Source organism: Protopterus annectens, chromosome 1.part0 (genome assembly GCF_019279795.1).
Source record: "Protopterus annectens isolate FY-2018-M chromosome 1.part0, PAN1.0, whole genome shotgun sequence".
NCBI classification, from domain to species: domain Eukaryota; kingdom Metazoa; phylum Chordata; order Ceratodontiformes; family Protopteridae; genus Protopterus; species Protopterus annectens.
In genome coordinates, this window is record NC_056725.1 from 1,515,999,549 (window position 1) to 1,516,018,375 (window position 18,827).

Below are 18,827 nucleotides of genomic sequence, written 5' to 3' on the forward strand. Positions count from 1 at the left end.
CAAGTTATTACAGACAATAGTAAACTCATGTGGTACATCAGCAAGCAAGGGAGAACCCAGTCATACCCCCTTTACAAACTAGCCATGTTAGCTTGAGATATAGCTTTATAGCACATTTTCACTCTATGGCCATCTTACATTCCATCAGAAATTGTGTTTATTTTTCCAAACTTTCTGTGGACTAGTAGTTTTACTGGCATTTACTGCTTTTCTTCCCTGGAAAAGAGTCACCATTTTTGGCTTGACCATGGAACAAACTACTGGTTCTTTTTCCAGCCATAAAAAGAAAAAAGTAAGCAAACAGACTTTGCCACCACAGTAGATTAGCAGTTTACTTCAGCAGCAGGTGAGTAACTCTGCTGTGGCCATTTGTTGTACCTCATACCACTCATCCTTTACCATGGTTCCCTCTGGTGTAACACCTACAGCCATTATGGACTGGGGGCTAGCCACATCATCTTTGTCTTTTCGAGTCCCCTCAGTGGGTAGGTGAGAGCCACTGTTGTCGGTCCTGGGAGAGAGAACAGAGAAGGGTTCCCTTTTGTGTCAGAGTGCTGAACCCATCCCCCGGAAAGCAACTGCTTCCATTAGTAACAAAGATGGCCCAATTATTCCTGTCAAAAAGAAGTAGAAAACCAAGCATGTATCTACCCTCCTCAAATTTCTTTGGAAAGGTGTAGTTTACTGGAACTGGCTCTGGGTTTAATTCAAGCTACTGATCCTTGTTGTGAAGTAGTTTCTGGTAAAAAAACAGGGATTATTCTTTTCCTGAAGAGATTCAAGATTCTGAATCTGAACAGGAAGCTGCAGGGATGGAGTCAGGATTTTGTCTTCAGATTTCTAACTCAGACTCAAAGGAGAACTCAGTGTCTGATTCTCCTTGTGGGGGTTTCTGTTTCTGTGAGACTATTGCTAGAATGTCCCTGTGTTTTCAGTGGGATAACAATGGGGTTTCTCAGACCCTCAGAAAATGCCATGAGTTGTTATAGAAGGGTTTTCCAGAACCATCATCCATTCCTCCTGTCCTGTCTGCTTTAGAGATGTGTGTGTGTGTGTGTGTGTGTGTGTGTGTGTGTGTGTGTGTGTGTGTGTGTGTGTGTGTGTGTGTGTGTGTGTGTGTGTGTGTGTGTGTGTGTGTGTGTGTGTGTGTGTGTGTGTGTGTGTGTGTGTGTGTGTGTGTTACACCCTGCAATTTTCCTGATAGTCAGCTGTCCCGAAAAAGGCAGATAGGATATATAAAGTTCCTCAGTCTTTTACATTTTTATACACTATTCCCAAACCTGATCCAGCGGCTATAGCCTTAATTGATTCCACTGCTACTTAGTTAATTCCAGTCCTACTCTTCCTAATAAGGATTGGAAAATTATTCATGAGTATGAAAGAAAAAGTATATTCTTCTGCAATTTTGGTTTTCAGAATTGTGAAAGTATGAGGAATGTTTTATCTCCAGTTTCTTCTTGTGAAAAAGATTCTTCTATTGCACAGGTCACTACTCATTGTTTGCAGTGTGTGTATGACTCTGTTGATACTTCTTCTGGTACCTTTTAAGGAGGAATGCTTACCTGCATTATCAGAACCTCCCAGGTAATGTAGAAAATGATATTTTAATTCTCTCTTTGATAGAAATTTAGTGCTTTCCCCCTCTATTGCAGAGTTGATGAAAAAGTGTAATGAAAGGGACAAGCTGATTCCGGGAATCTCTCAAATTTTCAGCCCTCCTTTTTCAAATTATCCAAGGGATGTTCTTGCTCCTCATCCAGTTTTACCAGAAAACAGAATAAACAGCCTCAACAGAATTCAGATAAACAGACTTTTAAGAAGATATGGCAAGTAGGTTCCAAAAAGAAGTCTCAAACTTCCCAAAACCAAGGGCAATCCAACAAGTCTGAATTACTATTCAAGAAACCTTGTGACTGCCTCCCACTATGGCCCCTTTTCTCTACCTGAAAGTCTAAATCTTCATTTTTCTGTCTGACAATAGATTGTTTCAGCAGACAAATTGGTTCTCAAAATCATTCATCCAGGTTAGAGGTGGCAGTGTCCCAAGGAGTGATAGATTCAGTTCCTCCTTCCCAGGTGGGTAGGATTTTTATTCAAGAGTATTCCTAGTCTCAAAGAAAGAAAATGCTTGGAGACCAGTTCAGGATCTTTCTTTTCTAAACCTTTTTGTGATAGTGCCCAGATTCATCATTTTCCCACTTTACAACCTGTTGCTACTTCTTTCTCTTTCAAGTTTCTAGGTAACACTAGACTCAAAAGATGCTCATCGTCACATACCTATTCATCCAGGCTTTAGACGTTTCTTAAGGTTTTCTTTGTTTGGATTGCATTATCAGTTCTCTGCCTTACTTTTTGGACTATCTGCCTCAGCAAGCGAGTTCACAAAGTATCTAGCTCCAATTATAGCTCATTGCAGGCTATAGGGTATCCACATTTTTTTACATTCAGACTTCTTGCTTATTTTTACAGAGTCTTTTTCACAGTGCCATGAATATCTCTCTTGGGTGAGACATGTCTTGCACAAAGTGGGATTACAATAGAATATTCAAAAGTCTTACTTGACTCCCTCATTTAGAATTGTTTTCCTAATTTTCAACTAAACGTCTCAGTTCAAAAAGCTTTTTACTACAAAAAATAGATCTTTATCTTGATCTATTTCTAAGGTTTTCCAGTCAGACTTCAGTCATTCTGAGGGAATACCTTACGATTTTGGGTCTCATGGAATCTGTGATTCTCATGATACCCCTGGCAAGTCCACATGAGAAAGATACAGGGATATCTGAAATCTGTTTCTTTCCAGCATCAGCATCAACACCCTTTATCTTTATAGATCTCAGTGCTGCGGGTTGTCAGAGGAGAAATGTTTTGGTGGAGACAACTGATATCTGTAAGTCCAGATCTCCCCTTCACCACCCCCCCACACTCCAAGTAGTCAGTCACAACAGATGCTTCATACTTTTCTTGGGGAGCATTTTCCAGAAGGATAGGAGTGCAGGGGATGTGAGTCACCAAGGACAGATGCAAGCACATAAATATCAAGGAAATGTTTGCCCTGGTCAAGGCACTCAACTTTTTGAACCATCTTTGGTCCCTGGGACATCTTCAAGTTGTTACAGACAATAGTAAACTCATGTGGTACATCAACAAGCAAGGGAGAACCCAGTCATACCCCCTTTACAAACTAGCCATGTTAGCTTGGGATATAGCTTTATAGCACAATTTCACTCTATGGCCATCTTACATTCCATCAGAGCAAAATTGTGTGGCAGACAATGTTTGCCTTTCCACTAATGTCTGTGGTACTTCTGAAGTTCATTGTGGTGACTCCCTTCTGGCTGAGACAACAGTGGTTTTTCCTTCTTTTTGAAATGATCAGGGGTAATTACCATAAATTTTCTCACATACTAAATCTACTCACACAAGACTAGTTTTGTTTGATACAACCCAACATCAGTCATCTTCAGTTAACTGTTTTGATGATAGGGTCTTAAGTCCATTTAGGCACATGTTTTCTGAGGATATGCAGCAGATTCTAATGGAGTAAAGAAAGCCTGCTATTAGAAAATCATATATTAGCAAATGGAAAAGGTTTTCTAGTTGGTGCCAACAACATAATCAGCACCCTTTTAGGGCTAGTTGTTCTCTAGTTTTACAATATTTGTGTGGATTTCTAAACTATGGCCTTTCTTATTCCTCTGTCAAGGTTCATGTATTGGCCATTTCAGCATGTCTGCCCATGAGTCCTCCTCTTTCAGTGTAGCGTCATATCAAAATGTTCTTGAAAGGGGTTTTGCATAAGAGGCCTCATTGATAATTAGTGGTCCCTCCATGGGATTTTAATATTGCATTAGAGTAGGTAACACCTGCCTCATTTATACCAGATAATCTGGGAGATTTGAGGTTCTTAACATGGAACAAAAAAGTTTTACTGATTGATGTGACTTCAGCAAGAAGGGTATCTGAGCTGCAAGATTTTTATGGTGAGTCAGTGCTATCTCCTTTCCACAGGGACAAGGTTGCTTTGAGAACTAATCTTTCTTTTATGCCTAAAGTGGTATCCAAGTTTACTTTAAGCCAAACTGTCCATCTCCTTGTTTTCTTTTCTGAACCTAAAAATGAGAGAGAAGGGATATTCCATACCTTAGATGTCCACAGACAACTCAGGTACTATCTTAACAGAACTAAGTCTTTTATATCTTTGGATCAGTTGTTCACTTCTTGCGAAGTTAAGAAGAACGGACACCATTTGTAAAAACAGAGTATTTCCAAATGGTTGTCTGAGGCAATACCTTTTGTTACACTCACCATAACAAATCTCTTACAGGCAGAGTCAATGTCCACTCTGTCAGGGCCATGGCCTCATGTATGGCTTTTTGGAAAGTGTTGAAGTCTAGCAGTATTCTAGAAGTTGCTACTTGGTCCTCTTTATATACTGTTACAATGCACTATAAGCTTGATTCCTTCTCTAGGTCTAGACAAAGCTTTGCTAGGACCATTCTCCAGGGGCTCTTGGACCCTTTGCCTTCCACCTTCCAAATATAGTTAGCTATGGTAATCTATCCATATAGCTAAGGCTACTGCAGTGGTGATCAATATGAAGAAAATTGCATAGTTGTGTAAGATGAACTTACCATAACAGTAGATATCTGAATGATCACTGTTGCAGTTACCTCTCCCTCCCTCCATTCCTTTTGTTTTGGTGTGTTTTTTATGCCAGAGTGTAGACATTTATTTATTTTTGTTCCTAGCATTGTGTCTTTAGGGCTTAGCCTCCCCTTTCTGCTAGCAGAAAAGCTCTGAAGGGCTTTGCACCCAAACTTGCATTTTGGTCATCTCAGCTTGAACTGCTTGACAGCTTGGATGTGTGAAAGGTGCCCTGTAGGTTGAAAGCTGGTCAGCCATTATTTCCTTGGCAGTATATAAATCCTGTAGCTAAGACTACTGCAGCAGTGATCATTCAAACAGCTACTGTAATGGTAAGTTAATCTTATACAACTGTACTATCTGTAGGTTGTGGTAGTAACCTCCTGCTCATGTAGGCAGTGGGAGTCCCACCTAGTCACTCTCTGTAGCACACAAGTACACAAACTAGAACACACACACAACACACACCCTCAGTCTGTGTACCTGCTTCTACCCTATCTGCCCTCCTGTGGTTCTCCCCAATCTATACCATGTTAGTGCCATTACAGCACATATGTATTATGCCCTGGAGATTCTAGTGTATCCTCTCACCCCCACCCTCATTAGGATGTCAGTGCCATTAAGGCAGTTTAAAGAATCACCCCTAGTATCAAGTGTATCCAGTATGTCCTTCCTTAGGGGACAATTGCAATCCAGTCAGACAGCATGTGGGTGGTCTGGTATATCAACAAACAAGGAGGGACCAGATCTTACCCATTGTGTCGGGAAGGCCTAAGAATTTGGCAGTGGGCTATTGCTTCCAATTGCTTTCTGGTAGCAATGCATATATCGGGGAAATCCAACCTGATTGCAGACAAGTTGAGCACTTGCTTTCTCCTGCCTCATGAGTGGTCTCTCAGTCACAATGTAGCAATGAAAATCTTTCATCAATGAGGTCAGCCATGCTGCGACCTGTTCACCCAAACCATAAACCACAAATGCAGCAGCTACATTGCCCTAATCCTCCCTCGCGGGGAGTCCCTGATAGATGCACTTCTTCTCGATTGGCCTCCGGGACTTCTGTATGCCTTTCTCCCTATTCCACTAATCCCACAGTTTCTGAGGAAAGCCCAAATGGTTGAGAAACAAAGTAATTCTCATTGCACCTTACCAGCACCCATCAAGTCTGGTTCCCCTTCCTTTGGCCTCATTTGGTTCACCGCCTGTTGATTCTGGACCCAGCTCCAGACCTATCTCACCCTCAGGGCTTGGTGCATCCCAACTTTCAAAATCTCAAGCTGACAGCTTAGTTTCTCCAATTCCAGTAATTGCCAGGCAGAGTAACTTGTACTCTCCAGTAATAAAGATACTTTTGGCTTCCCATAAACATCCACCAGGAAGCTTTACCTAAGCAAATGGAACAGATTTTTAATTTGGACATGTACAAACTACGTAGACCTTTTCTCAGCATCAGTTGATAAGATCCTGGAATATCCAGCTAGCTTATTTGAAATGGGAGCCTCTACATCCGCAATTAAGGTTAATTTGACTGCCATTTCAAATTTTCATAACAGTTTTGATTACCATTCCTTCATGTCCCATCTTTTATGCAAAAATTTTTTAAAGGCGCTCTGCATTTAAAACCCCCATTCAAAGACCCTGTAGTGTCATGGGATTTGACATTAGTCATACAATGTCTTGTTGAACAGCCCTTTGAACCAACAGCTACTTGTTTTTATCTTGGAAGACCCACTTCCTATTAGCTATCACGTCTGCTAGGAGAATTTCAGAGTTACAAGCTTTGTGTGTGAATCATCCCTATATCATTTTTGACAAAGAAAGAGTATCACTCAGAACCAATCCCACCTTCCTCCCCAAAGTGGTATCAGAGTATAATATTAACAAGTCCATAATCTTACCAGTCTTCTTCCCAAATTTTGAAAACAAAGGCGAGTACTGTTTACACTTAGATGTCCACAGACAGTTACGTTTTTAGTTGGGCAGAACAAAATCTTCTAGAAAATCAGACCAACTATTACTGTCTTTTTTAGGATCCAGATTGGGCAAACCTGTATCACAGGTCACCTTGTCTAAATGGCTTAGCAAATGTATTACCTTTATATACAATCAAAATAGACTCAAACTGCCAGCTACAGTTACTCTACAAGATCTGTTTCCACTTCAGTGGTCTTTCTTTCCAGGGCTTCTGTGGAAGACATATGTGCAGCTGCAACTTGGGCTACTCCACATACCTTTATCACCCATTACAGATTAGACGTGGTCTCCTAGGGAAGAGCATCTTTTGGCTCTATGATGCTCAGGAATATCCTTCCATAGGGCCGCCCAGGATCTAGAAGTAGCTGGGGACTTTGCCCCATCAGTCAAGAATGAATGAAGATTGACAACATCAGATAAAGCAGTTATGTTCTTACCATAACGTTCCATCTGTGTTATCGATCTTCATTCATTCTTGACATCCTACCCTCCTACCCCCTCCAAAAGACTCTTGGATGTTCGGACCTAGTCCTGGGATGTTGCAGGGTTATACCTTAGACAGGGCTTCTATATTTTCCTAACTATAATGCAAACTTGATTTGAGGTAATGGGAAGCAATGCATTGTGGGTAGAGCCTTCGCTCGAGAGTTTTTGGCTGGCGTGAGCTATGTATAATGGCCGAGTCATCAGTCAAGAATGAATGAATGAATGACTGAAGATTGACAACACAGATGGAACGTTATGGTAAGAACATAACTTCTTTTTTTCATTCATTAAGCTTTGCTGTGACTTGTCTGCATCCCTTCCAACAGTAAGTGCAGCAACTGCTTGTCTCTGGTCTCTCCTCCTGGGGTTCATTCCAGGGATGCTGTTGTCCATGAATGGCTTCCAGGACTAAGTTACGCATTGCATTCATTCCTCCTTATTCTGAAGCTCATTAGAAAGTCAGGTAGAATAAGTCCATAGCCATTGTCATGGCCGCATTTTGACCTCAGCAAGTTTGGTCCCATTGCTCATGGCTCATCTCCTGGAGAAGCTTTTACATCTGTGGTGCTTCATGTGTGTTTCCCCCATTCCTCTGGCAAGCTCCATCCAGCTCTTCACTCCTTATAACTAATTGCATGGTTTATTTAGCCCCACTATGTGCCAGAGACCCAACATATTTCTCAAGGATAGTTCAGCTTCTTACCTTTGCCCAAGGGTCCAGTACTGGAAAGATGTACAAGAGAAAATGGACTCAGTTCTCTATATGTAATACTTCTAAAGGTTTGGATTCTACCAAGCTCCATTGCCACTATTAGTGGATTATCCTTCTCAAATATTTTATACAGCCCCTGGTTATTTCTTCATAAATGTTCACTTGACTATTATCTTTAACTTCTACCAGGACTGTAATTGTTTGTCTTTAGCATCTTTAAAAGTTTGTAGGGCCTTCCTGTAGGACCCATTTCTGATTGGAGTTCCTCTAAACAATACTGGCTCTGTGAAGGATTTATACTCCATGCTTGAAAAGTTCATCCTTTCTCTTTTTGAGCCAACTGTTAACTGCAGGGTTGAAATTTCTGTCCTGGAAAACATTCCGACTAGTACCTATTCAGCTAGAAGAATTTCAGAACTGCAAACCTTATCCGTAAATCCTCGGTATCTTGTACTTCATATGGGTAGGGTTTCCTTATGAACAAATGCATCTTTTAAGACTAAGGTGACAGTGAGATTACCCTCAGCCAGTCTTTTAGCCTGCCTGTATTTGTTTTAAACTGCTCCGCTAGAGGAGAATCAATGTTATATTCCATGGATGTCTACAGACAATTGAGGTTTTATGTGGAGAGAACCGCATCTTTTAGAAAATAATGACAGTTATTTGTATCTTTCACCAGTTAAAAGATGGGCTATAAGCTTTCCAAACTGATGTTATCTGAATTGTTGTTTTATTGCATTACATTGATAACATTTTGTTAAGAAAAACAGTAAAACTTTACTCTTTCAGCCTAGAGCACACTCTGGCAGGGCAGTGTCTGCCTCTGCGACCTTTGTCTGAATTGCAGCCTTTGGTGATTTTTGTGCAGCAGCTGCTTAAACTTCATTCAACCCTTATAAAAGACACTATGAGCTGTATATGATATCCTGATCTAGGTCTTCGTTAGGACCATAATAAGCAAGAATATGTTTTCATGATGGATAACACCCAGGAGGATAAATCTGGCAGTCAGTTCTTTTTTTAGACAAGGTGGACCTTCTCACTCAAGATGTAAAACTTATCTAATTAACATATCAAAAGCTTAGGATGAGCAGGTCAATCTTCACTAATATACTAACTCTAATTCCCTCTTCCTTCTTGGTGATGTGGTCAGGAGGTCATTGTTTTGTATTATATGTGCCTTCTGCAAGGCAAGACTAAAATGTGGAGAGGAAGGTTTGTGACCACAGAGTTATGGGTAAAAGGAGAGGTGTTAGTAGGCTGGGAAAGTTGTGGGTGCCTTATGGCATTAGTTCTGTTTTTGATGAGGGTGGAGCTGCTCATCCAGATCTTTTATTACGGTAATTATATAACTTTCATATACTGTAGTTTGGGAGGGAAATATTGTAAGTTACCAAAGTTAACATTCTGATTTTGCAAAGTCAAATGTGTTCTTTTAATGCTGAAAATTTTCATTATCTTTAGACCAAATTTTGAATGTTATCATTTTTACAATTGTGCACATGAGCTATGGTGATAAGAATTATGGCTTAACAATCTTAACAACTACCATAAAAATAACTTCACATTGTCCTTAATGTAAAGGATACAGATATTGTGGTTGCAGCAGGAAGTAACCGTGCTCTGGAAGTATTTGACATGAACAGTGGCTGCAGTATAGCTATGGTTTCAGATGCACATTCAAGAGCAGTGCATCAGGTTTGCCAAAATAAGGTATGCCCTTCCATACATGACATTATTCAGTTTTATTTTGTCAGTGCCATTCTTTAATTTGTTACATAAAATATGTACCTTTATACCTTTAGCATACTTTAACAAATCTGACAACTTTAGACATGTATTATTTTTCTCTCTGGATTTCATTGGCAAAAGATTTATGATGATAATGTATATGGATATGAAAAAGAAATTGTATTTCTTTCTAATTTCATTTATGTATTAGTTTGCTCATTTATCTTACATTTTGATTGCCATGTGAAATTACTCAGCCCAACATACCTTTTACAGGAGACAATGCAGAATCTCAAGAATGCTTCTAACAATCTACACTAGTATATAGCAGTGCACCATTGCACAAATACACAGATGATTGTAGTACAATATCAGGTGTGCAGCATTTATTAGTAAATCCATTGTGAGCATAATGAAGACTGATAGCAAAGGCTGACAGGAATATTATATTGCACAGGGCAAAGGTAAATTATGATCTAATGTTGTCAATTTTCATTCCATCCTTGACAGATAGGTTCGGTTCTGACATCGGAACCGACTCGGCCATTACTGCAGCTCATGCCAGCCAAAAACTCTCAAGCTTCACCCCTACCCAGAATCCCTCTCTCTCTATTACCTCAGATCTCATTTACTGCTTTCCAAAGCGGTCTCGTTTAGCTAATACTCTCGAGTGTTTGTGGAATTAGGTAACATTTTTTGTATCTTCCTTCTAAATTTCCCTTTTCTTTCATTTTCGTACACTTGTGTATGCTTGTGTATTATCATTGATACTCCTTTTCCTTTACACTACTGTGTAACTTCCCAGCTATTATTGTTGATGGCTCCCTCTCTCTCACTCTCTTATTCAGTAATCTTTCTCCCCCTCCCAGTAACGTTTGCGTATATCTTTACTATCATTGCTGATAATCGTTTCCTTATTATATTTATAAAAAAAATATATGTTCTTCTTTCTTCTCTGTGACTTTTTTCTTGTATTTCTCTGTCTGTCATGGCTGATAAGGGTAAGACCCCTTCTGGTTTCAAAAAATGCCAGAAGTGTGGTAATAAAATTCACTGTTCAGATTTCCACTCCTTATGTGTCTACTGTCTTGGCCCCTTCACTTACAGGAGGATTGTAGTATTTGTCATGCCTTCAGCAATAGGGCTTTGGTGGAAAGGCACAACAGGTTTATTCTAAAAGGACTTTTGCCTTCAGCCTTTGGCGAAGCTTTATCCACTGCTGACGAAGCTAAGACAGATATTTCATCTCCCTCTTTTTCATCTGCGATAAATCAAGTAAGCATAGTCTATCGGTTCCGAAAGCCAAAAAATTGAAGACCTCAGTTCCAAAAGTTCCCTCAGAACTGAAGACCTGTGTTTCTGACACTCTGGTACCGACAACTTCAGTTTTGGCACCGATTACAATTTCAACCCCTTTGGCATCAAATGCCTCGACACAGGAATTGGTATCTGTCTCACCTACTAAGACAGATCTGCCTAGAATATCTTAATCTCCATCAATAGATCCCTTTGCTGGGGAACTACCAGAAGTATTTTTACAGAGGCCTAAGTCCCCTTCCACTGCATTGGTCTGCTGCACCAAAAGTCTTTCAGAACTTGACATGGAGAGGCTGGTGAATAAGCTTTTGTGGGCTAGAGGACTTTCAGGCCCACCTTCGGTACCAATTCCCTCCAGTCTTGGTACCAGCACTTCTTTCACTCTGTTGACTACTCCTCCTCTCACTTCCTTGGAGGTCTTAGAGGCCTCTGTTCCGGTTCTTCCGGCACTGTCTGTGTCGGCTCCGGAGTTGTTCGCTTCTGTGGAGCATAGAGTTACCCTGAGTTCTTCAGTTATTTCTGAGTCAGAGATCTCCTGGAACCATAGCTACCCCATCATTTTTGGGGAGCAGGTTTTGACTCTAGGTATTTCAGAGCTGTCCCTGCTTCGTGGAGCTTTGACTTGAGTTAGTTCTGCTCCAGCTTTGGTCTCAAGGGTCGGTTCATCAGAGCGGGGAGTGAACCTTGGTTCTGAGACTGTCTTTCTCGGTTCTGGGCTCCCTTTCTTCTTCAGGGGGACCAGCCTTTGAAGCTATGCAGAGGGTCCTTTCTCTTGCAGAGACTCAGTCAGCACCTACCCCTCAGAACAGGTACCCCCCCAGCTCTAATGTTCCTCCTGCCTCTCCACTAGGACACTTGGATTCCCCCCAGGAATCAGTCACTGAAGACACAGATTTCGATGAGGGGGAAGGGTCCCCATGGTCACCCCCTGAAGACGTCTCCTTTGGAGACATCTTGGAAATTCTGAAACAGAGGGGTGGCTGGAAGTCCCATAACCCTTCCTCTGAGGAGTCTATTTACCTGCAGGCATTTGGCACCTGCCCATTTACTTCTTGGGTGACTCCACCTGCTGATGAACTCATTCAGTTGATTTCAGAGTGGGCATGAAGGCCCCTGACTCCGTGGAGCCCATCCCCAAAAGACTGGACAAAGTACTTTCCACACCCAAAGACAAACAGCTTTGGGTGAAGGATCTTGCAGTTGATGCTATGGCCATAGCAGCCACCGCTGAAAAGGAATTGGCTGAGGATAGTTCCTCTGTCCATCTGCCCAACAGGGAGTAGCAGGCTATGGGCAGATTTGGGAAGCGGGTCGACACTTCAATCGACCTTCGCCATAAGGTCCTTGAATTTTTTGGCATATTTTACCAGACTCCAATGGGAGCTGATCAAGGAGTTATCAGACACTCTGTTAGGTACTGTAGCTGAGATAGTCCAAGAGAAAGTGGCTTCCCAGTTAGCCACCCTGGAGTCTGTGTCCAATTCGTCAATGAGGTTGATCGTACATAAAGCTGAAGGGACATTTAGAGCAGTGGGTACAAACATAGCCATTAGGAGACACACCTGGATGCACCTTTGTGATTTTGCGGAACCATTCAAATCTTCTTTTGTCAATGTTCCTTTTGACAGAATGTCCTTGTTTGGCCTGAAAGTGAAAGAAACTTTGTCCAGGTGTGAGAAAGATGGTAAAACCCTTTCTGCTGTAGGAGTACATATTTCCACCCCCAAAGGTCCTTTTGCAGGAAACAGAGGAGTTGTGGAAAAATAAGGTTCAAAACATCCCAAAGGCCTTTCCAAGACACATGTGGAGAGAGTTCCCCCAGGGCAGGGGGGAACCAAAACAGAAGATGCTGCCCTCATGGCATTGGTGGGCCACAAAACCAGGGCTTCAAGGATTCCTTCCCAGACAAGTCCTTTCACTGTTCCTGAAGGAAGGCCCGATTGTCTACCTCTGGAGGCAGTCGGGAGACACTTATCCTTGCACCATAATTCCTGGCTAGAGATAGCAACAAACTCCTGGGTGCAATGCATTGTATCTCTTTACTCAACCTCCCCCTGTTTACAAGACAATCCCCGATGTTCCACCCAATCAGAGGGATTCAACAGTACAAGAAATCTGAAAACTGCTGGACAAAAGAGTCATCCAACAAGTCCCGCTGGACCAAGAAGGATCCAGAACCTACTCAAGATTCTTTTTAGTGCCAAAAAAGACAAGGGACTGGAGACCAATTTTGGATCTCATTGTACTGAACAAATCAGTTTGGCAAACAAAGTTCCAGACGGTCACAGTACAGTCTATCCTTCCTTTTCAGAAGAAAGATGACTGGATGTGCTCAGTAGACCTTCAGAATGTGTTTTACCATGTAAAAATGGACAAACGCTCCAGAAGGATCCTCTGTTTCTGGCTGGGAGCCAGTCATTACCAATTCAGAGTACTGCCCTTTGGACTCACCACAGCCCCCAGGGTGTTTGCCAAATGTGTGTCAGTAACAGCAGCTCAATTGTGACCAGAAGAATTCTGTGTGTTTCTGTACCTGGATGACTGGCTTATAGCCGCTTTCACCAAGCAGCATCCCAGTATTTCATCTCCAGTATGCCACATCTTTTTATCAGATCACAAGCCTTCCATTCAAAAACTGTACACCAGTAAGTGGAAGAGCCCTTGAAAAGCAATTTGATCCCTTTTCAGCTTCAATAGAACATGTCCTAGATTTTTTAGCCACTCTGTTTAATGCTGGAGCTTCTCCTTGCACCATCAAACTACAACTAGTTGCCATCCCTAATTTTCACAAAGGCTTGGACGAACATTCTTTAGTCTCTCATAGACTTTGTAAATTATTCCTCATAGGCACTCTTCTGTTAATGTCCCCACTCAAAGATCAAACTCCTCCTTGGGATTTGAACCTAGTACTTCAAGCAGTGATACACTCTCTTTTTGAACCCTCTGTGGAATGTGATCTGAAGTTTTTGTCTTGGAAGACACTCATTTTGGTAGCCATTACCTCTGAGAGAAGAATTTCAGAGATCCAGGCCTTATCATCTGAACCCCCTTACCTTGTTTTCCATAAAGATAGAGTATCTTTACAAACAAACCCATCCTTTTTACCCAAGCTGGTGTCAGAGGCTAATATTAACCTGATGATTAATTTACCAGTTTTCTTTCATAATTATTCTAACAAGGGAGAATACGCCCTGCATTTATTAGACATCCATAGACAGCTATGCTTCTACCTTCACAGAACAAAGAACGAAAGGCAATCGAGTCAACTGTTTGTTTTCTTTTCCTCTGCAAAGTTGGGCAAGGCAGTCAGCAAGATTGCTCTAAGTGGCTGAAAGACTGAATTTCATTTATTTATGATAAGAACAAATTAAACTTGTCTAAACCCGTCAAAGCACATTCTACAAGGTCTATAACCACTTCAACTGTCTTTCAATCTAGAGCCTCAATGGATGATATATGTGCAGCAGTACATGGGTTACCCCCCATACCTTTATTACTCATTAAAAACTGGATCTAGTCTCTAGGGGAAGATCGTTCTTTGGGTCTATGTTGCTCAGGAATATGCTTCCATGACTCCACCCAAAATTCTAGGTAACTGGGGACTCAGTCCAATCTGTCAAGGATGGAATGAACATTGACAACATCAGATAAAGAAGTTATGTACTCATCATAACGTTCCATCTGTGTTGTCTATCTTTATTCATCCTTGACTTCCCCCCTCCATCCCCTGTCCTTAAACATTGTTTGGTGAAGCGGTTCAAATTCACTTGAATTATTATATTGTCCGACCACAGTAGATAAGGCTTCCATTTGGCTTACCTTACACATACCTTACCTATATATATATATATATATATATATATATATATATATATATATATATATTTAAAATGTATATATGTTTTATATGCTTCAATATATTTTCTGCAAACAAGATCTGAGGTAATTTAGAGAGAGGGATTCTGGGTAGAGGTGAAGCTCGAGAGTTTTTGGCTGGCATGAGCTGTAGTAAGGTAGGTTATAATAGCGTTGATTTGGGTGGTCCCCAGGGCCCATAGCTTCAGGAGGCCCATGGCCAGCCAACAGAATAAGGTATTTTTTTTTTAAATGTTTTGTTATGTTCAGCACTGTTGAATCATTTTAATTAGCTTATGTGCTGAACATGATAACCAGTGCATACCATTTCCCCATGGGCTGGGGCCGTCACTTTATTTTATTTATGTAATTTACAAGTAAAGACACTGTTCTTTACTGAAAAATTAATAAATACAATAAATGATGCACAGCGATCCTCTGCAAAGCTCTGGTGCTTTCTGCTCGCTGCCTTCCCATGATTCATTGAGAAGGCAGCAGACAGACTGGAAATTTTAGACAGCATATTGTACAGCTGTGGACAGCTGTAGAGTGTCACCACAACCTGAGTTAATTTTTTTTTTCTGGCATTCAACCAAGTTAACAGCAACAATTTAATTTGTAGTATAAGGGCACTGCAGGCTGACAGTGGATAAAAGCAGCTTGTCATTTGCTAAAATTAAAATTCATCTTTGCTTTCTGGCTTTTGGGGTGTAAAACACAGTTGAATCTGTCCCTGATTTTGTCTCTTATTTTGCATCATGAGTTGATCTGCACTTCATAAAAATTGTAGTTTTCTCTTTTTTGACAAATTATCGAGGACTGAAGTCACTAAATTTGGGGGAGGGGTGTAGCTGTGGGTGAAACTAACTTTCTTGTTTTATCAGGCCTCACAGTCCTAGTGTGCATTTGTAAGAAACACATTCAAGTATTTATTCTGTGATGACTTTATAAAGCAAAGTTGAAATTATACTTAAAAATATATACTTTTGATCTGCACTTCATAACATTTTTGGTTGCATGGCAAATCATTGAAGGGTGTAGTCAGTAAATTGAGGATAGCCAGGCGGTAGATAAAAATGACTTACCATTTTGTTATTTACTCATTTTTAAGTCTGGTTTTACAGGACTTGATGTATATTTGCATGAAATACACTTGAATATTTATTTTCTGATAACCGTCTCAAGCAAAGTTGAAACTGTTCCTGACTTCACAGACTGTACGTGATGTTAACTAATACTATTGATATGTGTCTCATAAAATTTGTGGTTTTGTGTCACATTGTTGAGAATTACAGTCAGTAAATGGGAGAGGCTGGTTTTGGATGAAAACAACTTACCCTCTTTTTGTTTGCTCATTGTAAAGTCAAGCTTTATAAGACTAGTGTACATTTATATGAACTACATTGGAATATTTATTGTCTTGTGAGTTTTTGTGTAAAGCAAAGTTGAAACTGTCCTTAATTTGACAGAATGCCCTTGGCTTTGCCTTATTTTTTGATCAGTGCTTCACAAAATCTGTAGTTTTCTGGCAAGTCATAAGGGCATTACAGTCACTAAATGATGGCGGCCATTTGTTTTTATTAAACTTCATATCCTTCGGAAAATTGTATGACAATGAGGAATCTGTTTTTCTAACAAATTTCTAAGTATATAAAAGTACATCCCCGATGTGGGATTTTGTTACTCATTATTTTATGTTTGCCCTGATTCTTTCTCTAAGAGGTAGAGAAAGATTTTTAGCACAGTCATATGAGGTTTCTATCTTAGATGTATTAACCAGGATAGAGCACTGATCACAAATGACCAGTTTCAATCTCAGCTTGGGTAGGGTAAGATAGATGTTTATTTCAACAACAAAAAATTGTAAATAGATCACATGACAATTATAACATGACAAAAGCAGCTATAACTGTTCTGGATGGGGGTGGAGGCCTCTTTTGGCCGAAATAACTTACCCTCTGGTCATTTGCTCAGTTAACCATCTCACTTTGCTAGATTATTGTGTACTTGTGTGAAGTATGTTGGAACACTTGTGGCTATTATTTATGTGAAACAAAGTACAAATTACATAGCATTCAACTGTCTCTGATTTCACAGAATTCTCCTGACTTTGTATGTGTTTTGGTCTGTTCATTAAAAATCATGGTTTCTGGCAAATCACTGAGGACTGCAGTCACTATGTTATGAAAGAGATTTGAATTTCAGACTTCACATCCTTCAGAAGATGAATGTAAACAACTGTTCTACATATTTTCTAACTATATAAGAGAAATCTGTGTCGGATTCTGGACTTTTGTCCCCTCATCATTTTTTGACTTTGTTCCTGATTTTTATGCTAAGGAATCAAGAGATATTATCTTGTATCACAATCCAATGAACTCTACACAACAACATTTATATAGCTGCTGGGTGGGGGGTTAATCGGTGGCTTTCTGGGGAAAAAAAGTAATTCACTTTTCATTGTTTTTTCAGTTTAATAAGTCTAACTATGCACGACTGGATAGGCTTGTGTGAAGTAAGTTTTATTTTTACCACTATCAAACATCTGAGGTGAACACAACCAATAATAGGCTATGATGATTGGGCATTGGGACCATCTGTAGATGATAAATTGCTGACTCTGGCTGTCATGAGCAGATTAAACAGTCATTAGTCTGGCTTTATGGTACATTCTTTTTATCACAGTTAGGCATTTGTGTACAATCAAGTCGCTATAACTGATGGGTATCCACATCGATGGACAATAATGACAGGAGTCTGAATTGTCTTAAATTACAAATGTAAATCCAAACAAACATGAGCATTTTTGTGTGGTTTAAAAAAAAGGTGTGTCTGGGGACCATGGTTTAAAAATACCTAGGTTCCAAGATATGCTTAATCTGCCATTGGGTGCCTCTATAACCAAGGAAAAACAGTAACAATGAATGACATGGCAAGAAAGTATATCATTACTGTCTGTGGTGGTCACTGAAATTCACTAAACTTTCAGTATCAATAATGCAAGAGTACCATGTTTAATGTCAAGAAGATTTACAAAACTAAGAACACTGAGGTAAAATGGTTATTTTAGTGAAAATATATTGTATTTGGTACAGTAGAAAGGGTAAAATACTGATGGTTAGCATGATGTACCAAGAAGTGCTGAACTAAAAAGAAAAGTAACATAATTAAATATATCAAATGGTTGATGAAACTGAGGAGGTCAGGCACACATAAGACAAGATAGACACCAAGTCCTGGCTGCTTGCCTAAAGGAGAGGAAAGGGAGGTGATAAAGTGAATATGAGCAAGTAGGATGTTGCACAGCAGAGGTGGAGAAAATAAAGGTTGCGCTACCTGATCATGTATATATTCTGTGGTATTGTGGTATTCTAGATATGCATCACCCCCCTCCCCCAGAGAACATCTACTAATAAAAGTCTGTTTTCCATAATGTTTACACGTTTTCTTTACAATGAAAGCTGACTAAGATGCTATGGATTATAAAGTTAGGCATATTGAAAGAATTGTTGATGTCAGAGACACCCAAGGTATAGGAGCATCTTGCATTAGTGAAGATAGAGTGAGGACTGATGACAGACTAAATATCCTTAACATACAGTGTCTCAGTTCATGCTGTATATCTTTTCTGGTGTCCTTTAATAATGTGAATTGTGAAACAGTGCCTAGAAAGTATGATGCTGCTAGCAACTTTATGTTTAGAATGAGTATGGTGATCGTTGAAGGGAGTGTTTGGTATATGTTATGTAATCTATGAGCGAAAACATTCTTAATGAAAACACATGTATATCTAATAGAAGAAAACATCATGAAAGCCTGCTTTCATCCAATAAAATCTTAAGCAGTTCAGCATTGCCAATTACAAGAATACAAAGTTCATAGTGCATGCTTTTAGATTTAGGAGATTTACAAGATAGCATTTCACTGCTTTCCATACCTCAGTAAATCATTACCTATGGCTTTATTCCTAAACCCAAATGTTCTGTTTTTCCCCTTCCCATTAGCAGATAATTATTCAGATTTTCTGCTGGATGACAGCCTGATGATAGCATTATTAAAGCAGGTTGATTAAGGCACTATACAGAATCTGAAGTCGCCATTAAAGCTG

The 18,827-nt window shown here is 40.1% G+C and overlaps 1 protein-coding gene across 1 annotated transcript in view; it reads left to right on the forward strand.

Annotated features, from left to right (window-relative positions):
- The window catches only part of WDR27 (WD repeat domain 27), a 2,477,832-nt gene that overhangs the window by 1,731,330 nt on the left and 727,675 nt on the right, over positions 1-18,827 (forward strand). Inside the window, exon 21 of the mRNA XM_044072816.1 lies at positions 9,408-9,529. Within this exon, the coding sequence (XP_043928751.1) occupies positions 9,408-9,529 (122 nt within the window). The remainder of the gene's footprint in view (positions 1-9,407; positions 9,530-18,827) is intronic.